Source organism: Trichoplax adhaerens, genomic scaffold, assembly GCF_000150275.1.
Source record: "Trichoplax adhaerens TRIADscaffold_30 genomic scaffold, whole genome shotgun sequence".
In the NCBI taxonomy this organism is placed as follows: domain Eukaryota; kingdom Metazoa; phylum Placozoa; class Uniplacotomia; order Trichoplacea; family Trichoplacidae; genus Trichoplax; species Trichoplax adhaerens.
Window position 1 is genome coordinate 116,639 of NW_002060970.1, and position 17,377 is coordinate 134,015.

Below are 17,377 nucleotides of genomic sequence, written 5' to 3' on the forward strand. Positions count from 1 at the left end.
ATGAATAAAACTGAATGTATTTTGTTATGCAAAATATTGAGGTTGGTCTTGCAAATCTACATTTATAACGTGAGAAAATTTAAATGATTGCAGAAAACTAGCTCAACGAGACTGCTGTCAGACTTATTCTCCCTAATATCTACCTACAGTAAGACTCTAAATACAGACAATCTCCTATCGTCTATAGTAATACCACTAGTCACTCGTAGACATGACTGAACCCAAGCCTTACTGAGAAATTGTTCAATTTTCATTCTATATTAAATCAATAAGCATTAGCCATCCATCTATATATATTATTATAAAATGATGCAATTATCTACTTAAAAAATGTATAACATGCAGATAACGGAATATTAACCGACGTATATAAGAGAAGTGTTTTTGTAGGAAAGTCTCTTAGTGACAGTTGGCTATTACTTTGCACCTACCAGGTAAATCTGGTAATCCATGCTATTTCCTTGACTGCTATTATCTGCAAGGATTTAATACATTTGGTAATTCGTTGTGATTATTTATTTCATGTTTATTTGAAAAACTGTAATCAATAAGAACCTTTTGGATCGATCGGTTTCGCCTTGCAATCCCTTCAGCTAAATTACTATATAATGAAAAGTGTGTGCCTATGTTGCTCAATGTGAATTATAAGTGATAAACCGAATGGGAATTGCCACGATTTGAAAGGGTGAGCATGAAATAACGTGTTTAAAAATTAGACGCAATTCTTGCAATAATGACACGTCGCTCTATTTGATAGTTATGGCAGGTGAACCTTACCGAATAATGTCGGGTAGCTTAGAATATTATGATCGATTTGCAAACTGTTTTACCAATAGAGAGTCGTACCTTACAACAGGAATTACTATTTTAGGCATCATCAAAGCGTACTACAGCAGTAGAAATTGTCATTCATGCCGCAGTTACTAGTGTACATAACGATTCAATTTGGCGAAAATGTTCAAGGCAAATTATTAATTTGGAGTAGACTAAATCATTATGATGATTTTAATGATGATACATGGGTCATTCGTAGGTGTACAGTACTTGTTCGTTATTTCCATATCACGGAAATTATTATGCAATTTAAAATACAGTAATTCTATACGTAGTACATATTCACCAGAGGGTAAAAATTTTACTAGTAATTTATAAATTGCTGGCTCTTGATGGACTATATGCCAACATACTTGCACGCCTAGATGCCTTTACGTTGTCGATGTATGTGTACGACGAGATTGGTCTAGTTAAGCATAAAACTGCTATCCGAATTCTATCCTGATTACAAGTATGTACTTCTTACACTCGTCTATCTCACTCAACCCTTGAAAAATCCGGCAAACTTTATCTACTCTGCCAGAGTTGCTCAAATTATATTGATATGTCACGACTACTTATACCACAAGTAAATCCATGGATTGCATGCAAGAGGGAGAGAGAGATTTTTAAAAACGTTATTCATTGCAATACAATCATCGATTGTAATCTTGTTTTGAGTATTGGATCTTTGACGAAGAGTACAGCAGTCCAAATGTATTACAACTTTGAAAGCATCTGGCGAAACTTGAGATCCTGCCTGATTTTTGGATGGTTATCCAAGTAACAGTCACTTCGGAGATGAACATTCTAATCAGATTGCAAGGCCTCTATCATCAATGTGCTAGCTAGAAATTCCTATACAGTAAAATTACATGGAATCTTATTATCTACGACTAGAGTTTTGCTAGGAAATAGCTCAATAAGAAGGCAAATCCCACCCTGTTACGGTGTTATCTCACCATTTGAATAGATTTACGTAATGTTAGCTAATATGGTAGAACTGATGATAACTTGATGTTGTTGTTTACTAAATATTGTCGATATATGACCATGTTATGTTAAATGGATTATTTGACAGTATCGGTAATATGTAATAATGATTACTATGACTTAACAGAATAATCTCATACTATCTCTTAGTCGTAATCATGTGTAATGAGGTATCCAAGTTGTTTTTATTATTGTTATGTTCGATTATCATCGAGCCCTATGAAAGCGAGTGCGCTGCGCAAAAGGCTCTAGTTGTTGTAGTTCTCCAGTTTGTAAGTCGTCTTTACGTAAAATAAAAGGGCGTTTAAGTCATAAGTTTGCTTAAGGACTTTTATCTTGCGTTTCCTTGCCACAAACAATTCCGGTTTGTGACACACCCGATTTCAATTTGGGCCAGTGATTGAGAAAATAGACATGCAAGTTCCATCTATACCAGAGAAATTATTTTCCACACTGATTCGGTCGCCAAAATGTCCGTCCATCTATAATCCAACCACTGCAACTCACTCACACCGTACAGTGTACAGTGTACAGTACACTGTACAGTACTGTCGTTCCGTATCATCCTGTGTTTTGGTAACAACCGATTGGATATCATAACAGTACCGTAGTCAAGATGAACTCAGTCTGAGCTGGTACAAAGTCATGATCAAGCAATCATCGCTTAGCACAGCAATCATGGCTAACCGGAGTATCAAACTTATAATTACATTTCCTCCAAACAAAAACAAGAGAAACAGACCCAATATCACGAACTTAATACAATACTAGAACCCGCAAAGATCGTCAGATCCTCAGCCATGATGGACGATCGGACAGACAGACTCAGTAAAACACTCTACAGTGTACAGTACAGTACAATATTCTACTGTACTGTACTGTACTGTACTGTACAGTACTGTACAGTAGAAAAGCATCAATCTCAGTGGACCTACACATTGCACACTCAATTTGCACAGTGCTCTATTGCGCAACACTACTGTACCGCACCGTACCGTTCCGTTCCGTACCCGATTCAACTATTCAATTCGTACCAGCAGTCTGTATTGGCTCATTGGCCACTCGGAAAATTTTCAAGTAGCAAACATGTCCTATCCTCAAGTTGCCCGTGAAGGATACCTTCAGCGATTAAGTAAGTCGACAAACATAGAATGAAAATAGTGATTGAAAGCTTGTTTAACTCTTTCTTGGCTTGCCCTTCCTGATTGTACTGGTAACCACACTTTACAGTACGCGTTATGGCGCTAATAATACTCTAGTCTTGATTAAGTTGAACAATCATCATTGACAAGAAAGCGTATCATAGCAATGAGATAATTGCCCCGTTCCAAGGATACCGCAATAATCCATCATCATCATATGCAGTCTACTGTCAATACACAACAAGGATACTTTACTCACTTATTTCTGTCGTCTCCTTGAATCAATCAACACCTACGGTATTCATAGAACGACTTTTCAGTCGTGTCAGGATAACATCAACCACGCTCATCAACGGTCGGCCATACGTCTGTACTTTGCCATCGCGTTAAATAAATAAAAAAACGAACCTAAATAAACCATCTTGCTAATTAAAGTATGTCGTATCATCAATACAAAAAGGTAGATGTACTGATCCTTCTTTCCAATACGTAGAAATAATGCTACAGAAGTCGTTACAACAGTATTTCTAGACTGTCAAAGAAGATACTCATTTTTTTTTTCAAGTCGACGCATAGAGGTGTACTGTAAAGCCGTCGAAGAAAAATTACAAGTTCAGTAGTTTACATTAAACCAAAGATGCCAGTGATGTCACCTGCAGATAGGCTAAATTAACCATCTTTCCATGGGGTTGCTCATAGGAAAACGAAATTAGATTTCATTGAAAACGTTCACACAAATTGCTTCATACTCTACAGCTAGATAGACTAATTCAACACGATTAAACTCATCTCTTCCATTATCTTCATTGTACAGCCACAATCCTTAAAAGATGGAAGTCGTCCTATTGCTACTTATATCATACTGGAGAATTCGTTTATCATGAAAGCCATGGTGGTAATGTTGACGGCCGAATTTACACTAAAAAAGGAGGCTTAGCTGTCTACAGTGGAATCAGTTATCAATCGCCTCGAAAACCTGAAGGTGTTGATTATTATAGCATGCTTGTTTTTGTCGAAAATAATGGTACAGAAACTTACTTTTTGTGTAAGGATGCCGAAGACGCCCGGTATGCAATTGCTAATTATTATCTTAAAACCGCCTTTTAATTGTTTCACTGCCTGCAGATAATAGTAAACAAACTGACAGTACTAGTTGATAGGATAGTGACTAGCTTGCTAAAATCCTGCACAGTATTCTGTAGGCAGCTCAGTTGGTGTTGATAAGGATAAGCTATTCGTTGTTTTAACTATCTCTTATTGATGAACTTTTAGACAGTGGAAAGCTGCTCTAGATTATCAGTTAGGAAATGGTACCATGGTAAGTTAAGTTCTGCCCGCAATATTAGATAATAAACATGACATGGTCTTGCCGGTGTGACTTAAGCACTCTAAGTGACTTTGATAAAAAATCATGTTCACGTTGTGTTAAAGTATGAAGAATAGAACTATAACAAGTCATACTAAGTTACTAAAAATGATTACCAAATACATAATGGTAATCGATAATTTTGATATAAAATAGTAGATGCTTAGGCAAGATTTGCCACAGTAGTCAGTGTTTCACCTGTTGTTCAACGCCCAAATTGGTAATGTCATGTAAATTCATACAGTATCAAAATGCTGATATTCCTTTTATCAATCCTTCAGCCTCAACCTGGCACTGCCTATCCTGGCGCAGCGCCACCACCTGCTGTTGGAAGTGGACCTGCACCACCTGGTTTTACAGCTGGAGTTCCTCCTCGTGAGTATTTCTGCTTTATATTAAAATATAATCTTAATATGGCTATTCCATGTCAACATGGAATTCTTGTAGATCATTTGAGCGATACAAATCGATTTGTGTTATTTCAAGTCGTTATATTGTAAGCTGGGAATAGTACAGTTTAAGCAAATTACACAATTATTCTGTAAGACAAGATAGATTTAAGGTCACTGAGAAGCCAAGGAAATCGTCGACTTATACATGATAGACTAAATTAAAAACATTCCATTATTTTATCCTTGCAGCATATCCAGGACAGCAGCCATCAACTACTTATCCATCACAACCACCAAGTGCTTATCCAAAACAACCACCAAGTGCTTATCCAACACAACCACAAACCGCTTATCCAACACAACCACCGGCGGCTTATCCGGCTGCTGGACAGCCACCTGTAGTAGGAGCCCAATACCCGTCTTATCCTGCTACTCAAGTACAATATCCAGGTGTAACTCCAACAAATGTTGCTTCAACCACGACAGTTCACGTACATGCTGGCTATCCTCGTCGCCATGGACATTCAAGTGTGGGTGGCTTTGGCGTTGGTCTAGCTTTAGGTGCTGGACTCGGCTTAGCCGCTGATAATCATTTCCATCACCATCATCATCATGGTTTTGGACATCATCATTTCGATCATCACCATGACTTTGGGCATGACCACTTTGAACATCATGACTTTGGGCATCATGACTTTGAACATCATGATTTTGACTGTCATGATAGCCATTTTGATTAGTATTATAATCTTCAAATAATGATGTGTCATATTCTTACCATACTATGGAATAGTAACCGTTTTTAGCAATTTATCTTTGCTAATGTTACGATCAAACAAACTCTTACTCTTTGTCAATATTTGATGTATATTATGAATAGAATTTAGCTAAGAAAGTAAAATTTTTATGTTAGGACCATATGTATAGTTTCTGTTTGAAAAATGGAGTTGCTTTGCGTAGTAAATTTCTGTAATATTAAAAGTTGCAGCTATTATCAACTGTACGACTTCAACAAACATTTTTGTAGTTTAGAGTACAAAAATTATCGAAACCATATTGTAAGCGGCAAAGTTCCAGTATAATTGAGAGTAATAAAGTATTAATCTTAGAAATTTAGGAAACACCATCATGTGGTAATTGCTTTCGGCAAAATGTCATCGCTCCTTAAAAGCAAATGATTATCATCATCGTTTTGCCAACTTTATTATTGTACATCGCTGTAATAAATCTTGCTCATTTAGAGTATTTTTGGATCGGTTTTTCAATCATATATATTCAGCAATTCTGTAGGAAATCGATGCTATATAATTGGTATTCTTGCATGAATAGCGTGCATATACGCATTGAGTTATCGACAATTATCAAGACAAAACTTGTGCAATAGAATGAATTATAACGAAACTTAAACATAATCACTCTGTTTCTATTAAACCTTATCCAAAGATTTACTTTTCGCTAGAACTATTTTTTCAGCTACTTTCCTCATTAAAATGGCACAAAAAAATTTATACACTTTAGTGGAAAAGTCTTTAACGACTTTAAGACTTACGATCGTGATATTAACGTATAGCGAATTCTACAGCGATGTTATAAACGTATAAACGATAAATATAGGTAACTGCAGTTAAAAGAGTTAATAGAATTTCCATTTTCTTCGAGAGGGTTGTTATAATTTAGTTATACTGAAATACTAGACCGTACGTTGCACAATCGATCGCAATTCCCATATTAGAATCAGTACATACGCCATCTAGTCCTATTAGTCATCTACTGTACTACTACAATTATCTGAGATCATTGCATTCTGTTATTCTTCCTCTGAACGATCCCTAAAGTTTTTTTCAGATCTTACTTTTACCAACTTATTTTTATCATTATTTAACGTACTGCTACTCTAGAAGGTCTGTCACTATTAAATTAGCTTATGGCGCATATCTAAACGACATAACCTTAATTACGATACCACTTTACTAGATAAAATACTTGTCATAAATAATACTATACACTAAAGATTGATGTAACTCATTATTAATTCTATTTTATTGCCTCATAATGTAGGCAGCCATAGATGGTGGTGCACAACTTTCATTTTATCATGCATGCAGCATGTTCAATCGCTACTAACGATAGTATTTCATTCCATCTAACCCGAAATTGCAACAAAGTTTAAATAAATTTGATTACAAATGATTACCAATGTTTTTTATATTCATACAATTGATATGAAATGTAGTTGCCAGTTATATCCATAGACAAAATACTTGCATTGGTTTCTAAAGTAAAATGACTATTTAATATCTTTATCGATCATCTCTCTATAATATTAGATATTAATACAGCTGCACAGAAGCTAGCTAGAATGTCATGAGGTTAAAAAAATAATTAAAACATTTTAGTACTAATCTAGAAATTCTAAATCACAGCAGCATACCTGGTACACTACATTAAGAATTAGATCAGAGTAGTCCTGTAAAAAATTTATAAATAATCGATGTTCTATTTAAAACGAATCATTTAATCATCTATAAACGTTAGTAACGATGGGCCATTATTTGTTTAACAAAATACAACGTTACGGATGACAAATCAGACACTTATCCATCTAAACTGCGTCATTTCATTTTTATACAATCGCAAGAGCAATCAGCCTGTTAATTATTTGAAGTTTTAGCCTTACAAGAATTTAAATGGATCACATCAGCGACATAACATTAGTTTTCGCAAATGCAGTATTTCAATAAGTTAAAGACATTAGCATTTAAGATAATTTCACTAAGTTGATCATATGAATCATGTGAGCCAATGACGTATCAAAAAATTAATTGAAAACTTGATGAGAAATTTATTCTCATTATATAAAAAGTATAAGCGGCAAGTAGTATTATAAAATAACCGACAGACTTTCTTGATATGCAGTAACAAATCCTCGGTAATGTTAGGATTTGTACCCTAAATGAAGTCATTCTATCATAGAGTTTGTATTTCTAAAAATCTCAGCGATTGCAATATTTCACAACTCTACTAAAATATACAATCAAATGTCAGTAGATTCACCAAACACGCTATCTCTGGGATCAGTTAACTGAGTAGCTTTTAAAATGCAATCGAACCATCTAAATATAACAAAAGCGAAGCAATACAGTCTTTTACTTAGAGTATTCCATGCTAGCAAATTAATATATTTGCATACCAATTTTTATGTATGAAATATTGTATATCACTTACTCATTGAATTTATCTGCTGGTGGTCGAATGAACATCAGTTGATTAGCATTATGGTTAGGCGATACAGGTGCATCAGCGCTGGACTGATTGAAGTGGCTTAATTCAATGATATTATCCGTAGAAGTACTGTCATCTTCCTAAAATTATTTTCCGAAACAAATGAGACATTTTTATTCAAGTTACTAACTAATAATCTAAATAATCTTTATGTGCGTACAATATTTGATAATGTAAATGTTAGACAATTTGCAACAAATTCTTAACCTTTGCTATAGTTTTCTTCGAAATTGTCCAACCTACTAAGACAACTTCTTTTGCTGCTTTTTTATCCTAATTTAATAAATATTGTATATTTAAGTATACACCCAGTTGCAACAAAATAACCTCATCTTCATATATGTTATCTTGCAACAGATAAATTTTCTCAATGAAGCCGCTAAACTAATTTAGTTTTTTTTTAATTGGAAATATCTACGAAGTGTTTGGTTTTATGTTATCTCGTGTTAAGCATCAAACCAACAATGCTACACAATTAACGGCGTTATGTACTACGGATGGAAGTGACTTTACTAATATCAAAATCAAATTTAATTATTTTGTTAATAAATCACAAATATGCTAAGTCTCAAAATTTAATGACCATTAATAAATTATCCGCAAACGTATAGTACCATAGTTACTTATCAAGCATCAGATTACCAAAATATTACAAGGCAGCTGAGGATAATCATTCATTAATTATAATTTTCAGCGAAATTATAGCTATTGTAGCATTACTGAAGAAATCTATTTAGAAACGTATAGATTGGCCTACAACTTGTATAGCAAGAAGATTATACTCTGCAAAGGATTAACATAGAATATTTCTATTTCGTCAATAGTGATCATACCTCGACAGCATCATAAATGTATAGAACATTTTCATTTCCTCGAACAATGCAGAATTTTCTCTTCCAATTTTTAAAGTCTCCTTTATTAGAGACATCCACGGGATCCTTTAGAGAATAGGCATTACCAGTCTCCTAAAAGTTATCATGATATATTTATATTTGATCAGGCAAAAATTTTCGAAAATTAATATACATGTTGCCCGTTTTAGCCTGTTTTAACCGCAATTATTACTATTTATTGTACGTAATCTACTCATAATCATGTAAAAAGCTACTAAATAATACCATTTATAGCATAGAAATGCTACCTCTTTCAGGAAAGAACAACGATCCTTTCTACGACGAATCTTTGTTCCAGTTTTCGAACTATGCTTACGAAATCTTGTCACTACTTCGTCTCGCCTTTCATATTGGTACTCCAGAATTGGATAATGATCTGTAGGACGGTTGTTTATTCTTTCCGTGAGACCGGACAATAAAATTTCGTAGCATGCGTCGCATACGCGATCAGCTTTATAGTCTTTGTATTCCAGTGGGGCCTTATTATTAGAACATTCACCACATACAACCTAAAGAAGAAAAGATATAAAGTAAGCAAATTGAATTAACGGCTTCATTCCCAGGATTTATTTATGATCTACTCTGATTATAATTAATCGCACCTTGCCACATCCCCTACAATGATGTCTTCTAAAAAATGTCGTAAACATCTTATCGCATATTTGGCATCTAGTAACGTGGTCATCGGCTATCATTAATGGAGCTTGTTTTCCGATAATAAAGGTCTATTTTCAAAAGCGAAAGCTAACTTAATTCTGATGTATAATTGACTTCTTTAATTCTATTACCTATCTATATTAGTTTAATCATTGTATAGTAACTTAGTGTTGTGACTGTAGAATAATAGCTATGTTTAGTATGATATGCGGTAGTGTCTTTTCTATATTTATCTCATGATATATTTAGTAGCCCATAATTATGAACTGTAAGGATAGATTCTATACTAGAGTACAGATGATTATATACAGTAAGATGTTGAGCTCCTATTAAGATAAGAGGAAGAAATAGAATTGTACAGTAAATCATATGTTAGGATATACTTAGTTCATTGTACTTTGAGTGGTAGGAATAATGTCTGCGAAAATACTGTAACCATTTCTATATTGAATTAACGATGGTTCGCCGTAAAATATTGTTATTAATAAGCTGAATATGTGTAAAATATAGTAGCATGCTGCTATACTGATTGTATCTGTGAAGGCTACGGAGAGTATAAAACCAGGAGACATTAGATTATCTGATTGTTCTTTCTAGAAGTCTTTTAGTAGTTGTATTCGGCTAGAGTAGAGCTGCGTGTAGCTAGTCTTTGTATTAGATCTGATGAAGTTCTAATTTTCTACAACTTTGGAATTTTCGTGACCGGATTTTATCACAATCATTATTCATATACTAGAGTCCAAGCCAATAGTAAGTGATAAAATAACATTCTAACGACCCATCTATGACATTATGCGTAATCTAATGGACAACTGATCGAGATTGTTTTCGCAATCTGGTGATTAAAATAGCTGCGTAAACCAGAATTGAAGATATACTAGTCTATTTTATAACAGCAACGATAACAATCAAAGAATACAGTATTGTAGTTACTAGTCAGAAAAAATTAAAATTTAGATACTAGTAGAAGAACATCGGAAGAACTATAAAAATTACTGGTGCCAAACCTTAGGCATGGCCACGTTTTCTCCAAATGTTGCTAGTCGATTACGTTCTTCCTCTGCAGCTGTCTGTAATTCCTAAATTGGAATAAATTTTACTTGCTTAACGATACGAATATCGAAATAACTGTACATGTAAATTAGACTTACTTTAACCCATTCATCGCGCTCTTCGATTGATCTAAAATTATTACGGTGTAACTAAAAGATAAGTAACATGGTTGCAACATAGGTATACCTACTGTAAAATGTAGGTAATTTTCTGGTACGATTATCTTAAACTTAAATGTTATTCAAGTCTACAATGCACTTACTTTGCTTTAAGAATAAATTGTCTCTTTTTATGGTTAATTTGAAATGCAAATGATTCACCATATAAATTTTGATCAGTTGGTATGGTGATCTGAAGGGTAAAAATCGTCTATTTAAGCTATTTGATCCAAAAAGTCGTAAGTGGCAGAAAACTTACAAGTTAAAAAGTATCTACCAATCTTAGTTACAAGTAGAACTATCAGTTACTTTGATACTGATATAAAGATCACTGATATAGCACTTTTGAAGCAAAAGAACTGTATGATAGAGTATCAAGTCTATCAGGCAGACTCTGTAAGTGTACAGCACAGCCATAAAATAAGTTAGCTAAAAAATACGCCAAATTTTTTGAGTAGTACAACTAAATATATTACAATGGATGTCACATAGTACAATATTTCTCTTAAAGAAATAAAATTATTAAATACAACTAACATAAAATAAAAAGTATTTAAGTAGTGCTACGGAAAGCGTTGAAATAGATGAAGCCAGAAATTGAATTTTGTAGATTTTTATATAATACTAACTTGCATATTTTTTAAATCAAATTCGTCTTTATACCGAAATGAATGGGTTACAGCTTCTGGCTCAGTATAGAGCAAGATGTCACTAAACTAAATAATGAAGCCATTGTATATTTTTATAAAAGCGATTTTAAATCGATGAATTTGCAATAGAAATTGTACGTTCTTACTTACTAGGAAAAACATTCTTATTTGAACAACCTTTCTGCAAACTTTTCCAAGTAGTCCTTCTTTAATAAATATCTATCATACCCAATTATTTTAGAAAAGTTAAGGCTCTTTTACTACAATAGTTGTTAAAGATTAACACTATCTCAAAGAAGGAAAAGATTTTAAGTAACTTGGATGGTAACTAGACTACTCAACTTACTCTGTGTGGGACAACTAAATTATAGTCCTTTCTAATTCTTAATCGTTCCTGTACCCTGAGAATTTTTTTTAAATTATCCTAGCAATATAATTATATATTATTATCAACAATCAAATCTATTCTGGTGCACCAAGCACTTTATAAGATATAAATTAAGCCTAATTTTTGGCATTAATTGATATTAAACGCTGTTTCATATCATGATAAATTAAAAGATTAATTAGTATGCCTCTTACCCCTATTTTCATATTTTCATTAATTTTATTAGCAGCGTCAATTATCGACGCTAGCGCACCTGCATTAAGTTTCAAATCAGACTCATTAGACTTCCTCTGATAATTAATAATTCATAATATACAACTACCATGACATACATGATGCAAAACAAATTTCATATAGTGAACACTAATACTTACTTTGTGCATCTGGTAACTCTTCTGAATCCGCTGGTAAATTTTTTAAATAATCTATATACCAAAAATCGCAGTAAGAACAATTATAGCTATTTATATAAATAGTATCACAAGGTAACGCCAGTTCGATAGTAATATATTATACTCCGTGTTTATAAGTAACGCCATCTGACGATCTGCTATAACGCGGTAAATAGCAGCATAAAAAACTATTTGTATAGGTAATGACCGTTACCTTCCATCAATAGTCTATATCGAGGTATACGTTGGATAGGTTTCAGCATATAAGATGAAATGGTTAAATTCTTGCAACGTGATGTCTGCCATCGGAAAATTATTGTAAGTTTGATGTTAGTTGCATTAAATGCATTGCGTAGCAATTCAATATACCTGGAAAACCTGCACAGCTGTAGCAAATTCTGGATGTATTTTCATCGTTTCTTGCAGTAAAGTATTCGTTTTTTCGTAATCGGATACATAAGTTGTGTAAGTCTGAGATAGATAATATTGAAAATCATTCATTATGACAGCCTAAAACTGTATAATGGCCTTATTTGAGTACAATAGCTATCGTGCCTTGAAGAAAGGAGCAAAAGTTTTCATTATGTCAGAAATCCGAGGACATTCATCCCTATAGGAAGAGAATAATTTCAAATACTAAATTCAGTGGAATGCGAAAAAGCAATTAGCTTCTTACATAGTATGATGTTTGTAGACATTAACTAAATCGATATTACCAATTCGAAAGTCGTTCCTGAAGGTCTTTTAATAAACCTTCATTTAGGCCACAGATTTGATTTATAGAGGAGAACAAATCTGATTCTGAAACAAATTCTTTATCAAGGTTTATCTTTCTGATCACTTTTCTAAAATCCTATAAGAAAGATAGCACCAAATGCGATATTTTATCGCATTAACATGATTCTGCATTACTTTGTTATCGAATACAATTAATGACTGTATAATTATCTTGTCTCTTCACCTCATCAATTAATTTAAGTCCTTCAACATATCTGAAATTCGACAAATATTATGTTTTAATTATTTACCAGTAAATGTATCAAATTATACATCAATTATAAGTTAGTCAAATCCATAAAACATTGAGAATTATCAGTCGGTCTCGCTTACGCATTTTCGGTTTGATAAAGCTCATGAGCGATTTTGTATATTTTAGGTCGATTGTATTGATGTTGCTGTGAATAAATGAGCAAAGTAGACTCGTTAAATCATGAACAAAATCAATTCCATATATTGATGATTTAAATACAAATCAGCAACAGTGGAATGTGATTATTTCTAACTAGAAGTTCCAAGCAGACTCACATCGTTCTCTTCGCGTGAACCACCGATCTCGTCATCCGATGATTCGTCTGTAATCAAATTAAGCGATTTTATTAACTGAAATTTATTATTACATGTTTTAATAAGAATTCCAATCTTTTCTATCACTTTTAAGCAGGTACACAATGCAGTACTTGTATTGTGTAAATTTTAAAATCGCAATTGATAACATCTCCCTCCATTATTTTTCAAGTGCCATAATAAATATTTTTATCACTGCAGTATCATGTACCAAATTATTATTTAAAATCAGGTAATATTATTTGCAACATTTGAATTAATTACCTACTTCATCCTTCTATATATATGAGTAATTTTGAAAGTTTTACCTGATGCAGCACAGGAATTAGGAATACTAAAAGTCTCATCTAGTATAACAGCAGGGTGATTGCTACCGCCATTATCGTTAGATATCGTCGACTGTCGGGAATCTACACTCTCTTCAGAAATTGGTGATTCGCTGTAGCAATATAGCAAGCAATGTATGGTACAGATAAAAGAAAGTAATCATGATTAATCTATCCATTTCTGGAAAGTGTATTATAAGTCCATGGTTGTAGATACGATAGGAAAACAGTGGCACTTCAAATTCGTGACAGATAATAATATTATGAAATTGCCCGTATTCAATACCAACTAAAATGAATTTCTATTTGTACTTTGCAATTTGTGTATCCATATATTACAAGTGTGTATGAAGGTGGTCAACTACTATTTGTATTAAATTCAATTTAATACATGTTACGATATTTTAGTTTACTAGAAACATCAGATTTATTGATGGTATTGCGTAGAGAAGCTCCAGATAGAAGTACAATTTGAAACTATCTGGTTTTTATATTTCAAGCGCATATTAGCGGCAATGATTTCACCTGTTAACCACAATAGTCTCATATAGAATTACGTGATTTAATGAAAACTTACGTTGATGTATTTGATGAAACCATATTATCATCACCAGTAGGATTGTCTCCATTTTGGGGAGTAGCACTTGCAGGACTAGATATAATTCTTCTGGAAAAGTTTCTTACTGAAGTGCTAAATTTAGATATCATGTTCTAGTTGTACCTGCAAACGTAAGGGAAATACGAGAATTTGAAAGAATTATTGAATTGTTCATAGTAGTGATTCTGCGGCTTGTTTATCAATACATTTGTCAATTACATTCTAGGCGTGAACCATTAATGTAGGATATCATTATGATAAAAGTTTTCGTCTCCTTCATATTGTATTAAGTTTATCGGTAAATTATTTATTTGAAATCATAACCGACGTAGGTGTAGTGAATTGATTATACTACATCTAGATCACGCAGAGAGCTAGATGTACGAATATTCCACTAGTGATTCTTAGTCAATAGCATTGCATAGTTTTACATTGTGACTTTCTTTCAGTATAGTCTATTAAACTACTGGTATTTAGAAAGCATCTATCACGATAATATAGTCTGTGGCTAAGCAATCAATTCAATTGGTAATCAAGCAATAGCATAAGTTAATTTCATTTCTTTGCAATCCTATCCGTATTGCACACTGAAACAGCTATCTTTAAAGGTTATGATACGATAGCCGCTGCTGATCACTGAACTAGAGTCGTCAATATTACTGATGGCCTTTACTTGAAGATTCACCTTTGCATAGCGGAAGTGGTAGAAAAGACAGTTGCTACGCTATAAGATACGCAAATCGAAAATAGTGCTATCTGTATAATTACAGTGACGTAGTTAGAGAATAATGGTCATGGATCAGCAGTAAATCGCCCTGATTACATTGCTATCATAGAAGGCTTAGTCATTTCCTTTGAAAACTTTAATAAGTGCCTCCATTCCTTCTTTCTGAATTATTTTTTTCCACCTTGCCCATAAAATCGGTAATTCGACGCTAATAATATGAGGAAACTTTGTTCTCATTTTAAACGCATTCGTTCTTGGGATAAGCAAGAGGGAGGGTAGCAAAAATAAAATCAACAGGTAACATTATTCATTGCATCAAAGCTACGATAGAATAGCGGCAGTCGACTTTGATTTAAATAGCTAGTGGGCGGCTTTAATGAGTTAAGTCATTATTAAATCGAAGTAAGCTACAGTTTAGCAGCCGCAAAGAGCAACAACATTGCGTTCTTTAATTGACAAATAACAGTATGATTTTATATAAAGACATCAAATAAAATGATGAAGGATAACTGTTAATCCTAGTTTACTATAATGATACACGTAGGCTGATATGTAATCTGAGCATTAGCAATACAATTAATCTATAATTTAGGGGATATTTCATTTCGGCAATCTTATTTCATAGGAAAAGAGTATCTCATTGTCAAGGCTTTAGTTATATATATTTAACTTCTAATATAGGATAATGTGAATTTGAATTATTTCCATTTTGTATACATACAAGTATATACAAATTATTATTGCTGTTGCGCCGTTGGCGATATAGTCTACAGTATAGGAATCGAAGTCCAGGTTGGGGTTTAAAAGCTTTTAATGAACAGGGAAACCATTCTAATTGAGTGAAGTTAGGACGTTAATTTGAGAAGTTTATAAATGAAGATGCCACATTCATTAATGTACTCTTGAATGGTTACGATCATCACTTTAAATCTATCTGTAATTGCAATTCATTGCTGGTTATATCGTAAATTACTTTTCAAACAAGAATTCTAATTCAATTTTGCTCTATCTCCTTCATGATGACAAAATCACGACGTATACATGAATTGAATTCACCCACTATGGCATTCTCATACCAATTTAAAGAACTGAAAAAAAGAAATAATCTTGATCAATTTCGTATCACTAAATCGTCATCCCAACTCTGTACCTTTACTTTTCCCTATTTGTCTAACCAATCGACATTAAGGTTAATTAATAATAGCTCGATCTGACAGAATATTGTATATTCATGGAGTAGCGTAGGCGAATGATTAAAAATTCAAAAGGGGATTCAATGTACCCCCCCCCCCCCCCTCTCCCTAAAAGCGCCTAGTCAAAAAATCCATTCAACTATTTTAACTACCGTAACGATACAAGTCGCCCTAGTGAGCAAAGGTGACGGTCGATTCTTCTCCAAAGCAGCATTTATTGGATTGGTCAAGGAACGTAATAAATAAAAAAAAAAATAATTAACATGATTTGCCATGATTGTATAAAAATCAAGTAACACCTGTTGATAATAGACTTGGTCGCCGCGTCTATACTATAACATGAACAGGAAGAGAAATGATGATCATCTTATCTGATGGTTTATTACTACAATATCTAAGCCAAGCTCGTGTAGGCGTATATATTAGCGATGTTCCTTCTCTATTTCCACTCTCTTCTCATCGCTATCGTTATCACCTTTGGCTGTATTATGCGCAAAAGTGATCTTATTTTTAGATAACGATGGAGATAACTACATTTTATCAATCAAGTACTTTCTATCGTACAGTACCGTACTGTACCCAGCCTCCACCCATAAGTGTCATCAATCAGGCTATATCGATATTTAGAATCATCATTATCCTCTATTCTACAGTATAATCACGGTTATTCCATGTTGGCCGTAGAAAATTTGCGTCAATTTCTATGTACCAATGATAAACTGAAAGCAGCGAGAAAAAAAAAAAAAATTGTAATCGCTATTCCTTGGAAATGAAGCAACCGTTTACGCTAGACTGTACTGTACTGTACGTCCATGGAAATCAATATTGCAATACTAAACGTCGATTCGATTGCCATGACGGCTCGCTAACGTCCACTTACCAGAAAGGCGAAGGTTGAACAGTTCGCAATTTTGATGTAGTCGTTGAAATCAAAGCTTTCCTCAAGACGTACAAATTATTTTACTCTGCTGAATGATTTTCTACTTCAACGAATCCCAAACGGACAGTCT

At 33.5% G+C, this 17,377-nt stretch overlaps 2 protein-coding genes across 2 annotated transcripts; one reads left to right on the forward strand and one right to left on the reverse strand.

The window, feature by feature from the left end:
- Positions 1-2,892: 2,892 nt before the first annotated feature.
- On the forward strand, positions 2,893-5,843 carry TRIADDRAFT_61853 (uncharacterized protein; the record flags this gene model as incomplete). Its single annotated transcript, XM_002117787.1, has 6 exons — positions 2,893-2,938; positions 3,763-4,015; positions 4,221-4,266; positions 4,596-4,689; positions 4,956-5,267; positions 5,824-5,843. 6 exons carry the CDS (start codon positions 2,893-2,895, stop codon positions 5,841-5,843), a joined length of 771 nt encoding a protein of 256 aa, XP_002117823.1.
- A 1,897-nt stretch (positions 5,844-7,740) lies between these two features.
- Positions 7,741-14,557, reverse strand: TRIADDRAFT_61854 (uncharacterized protein; the record flags this gene model as incomplete). The annotated part of the gene is made up of 19 exons (XM_002117803.1): positions 7,741-7,819; positions 7,932-8,068; positions 8,196-8,261; positions 8,822-8,953; positions 9,130-9,390; positions 9,484-9,606; positions 10,546-10,617; positions 10,690-10,720; positions 10,854-10,942; positions 11,379-11,465; positions 11,550-11,618; positions 11,746-11,823; positions 11,982-12,040; positions 12,162-12,212; positions 12,394-12,478; positions 12,549-12,650; positions 13,485-13,531; positions 13,832-13,962; positions 14,427-14,557. 19 exons carry the CDS (start codon positions 14,555-14,557, stop codon positions 7,741-7,743), a joined length of 1,830 nt encoding a protein of 609 aa, XP_002117839.1.
- Between the last annotated feature and the right edge of the window lie 2,820 nt (positions 14,558-17,377).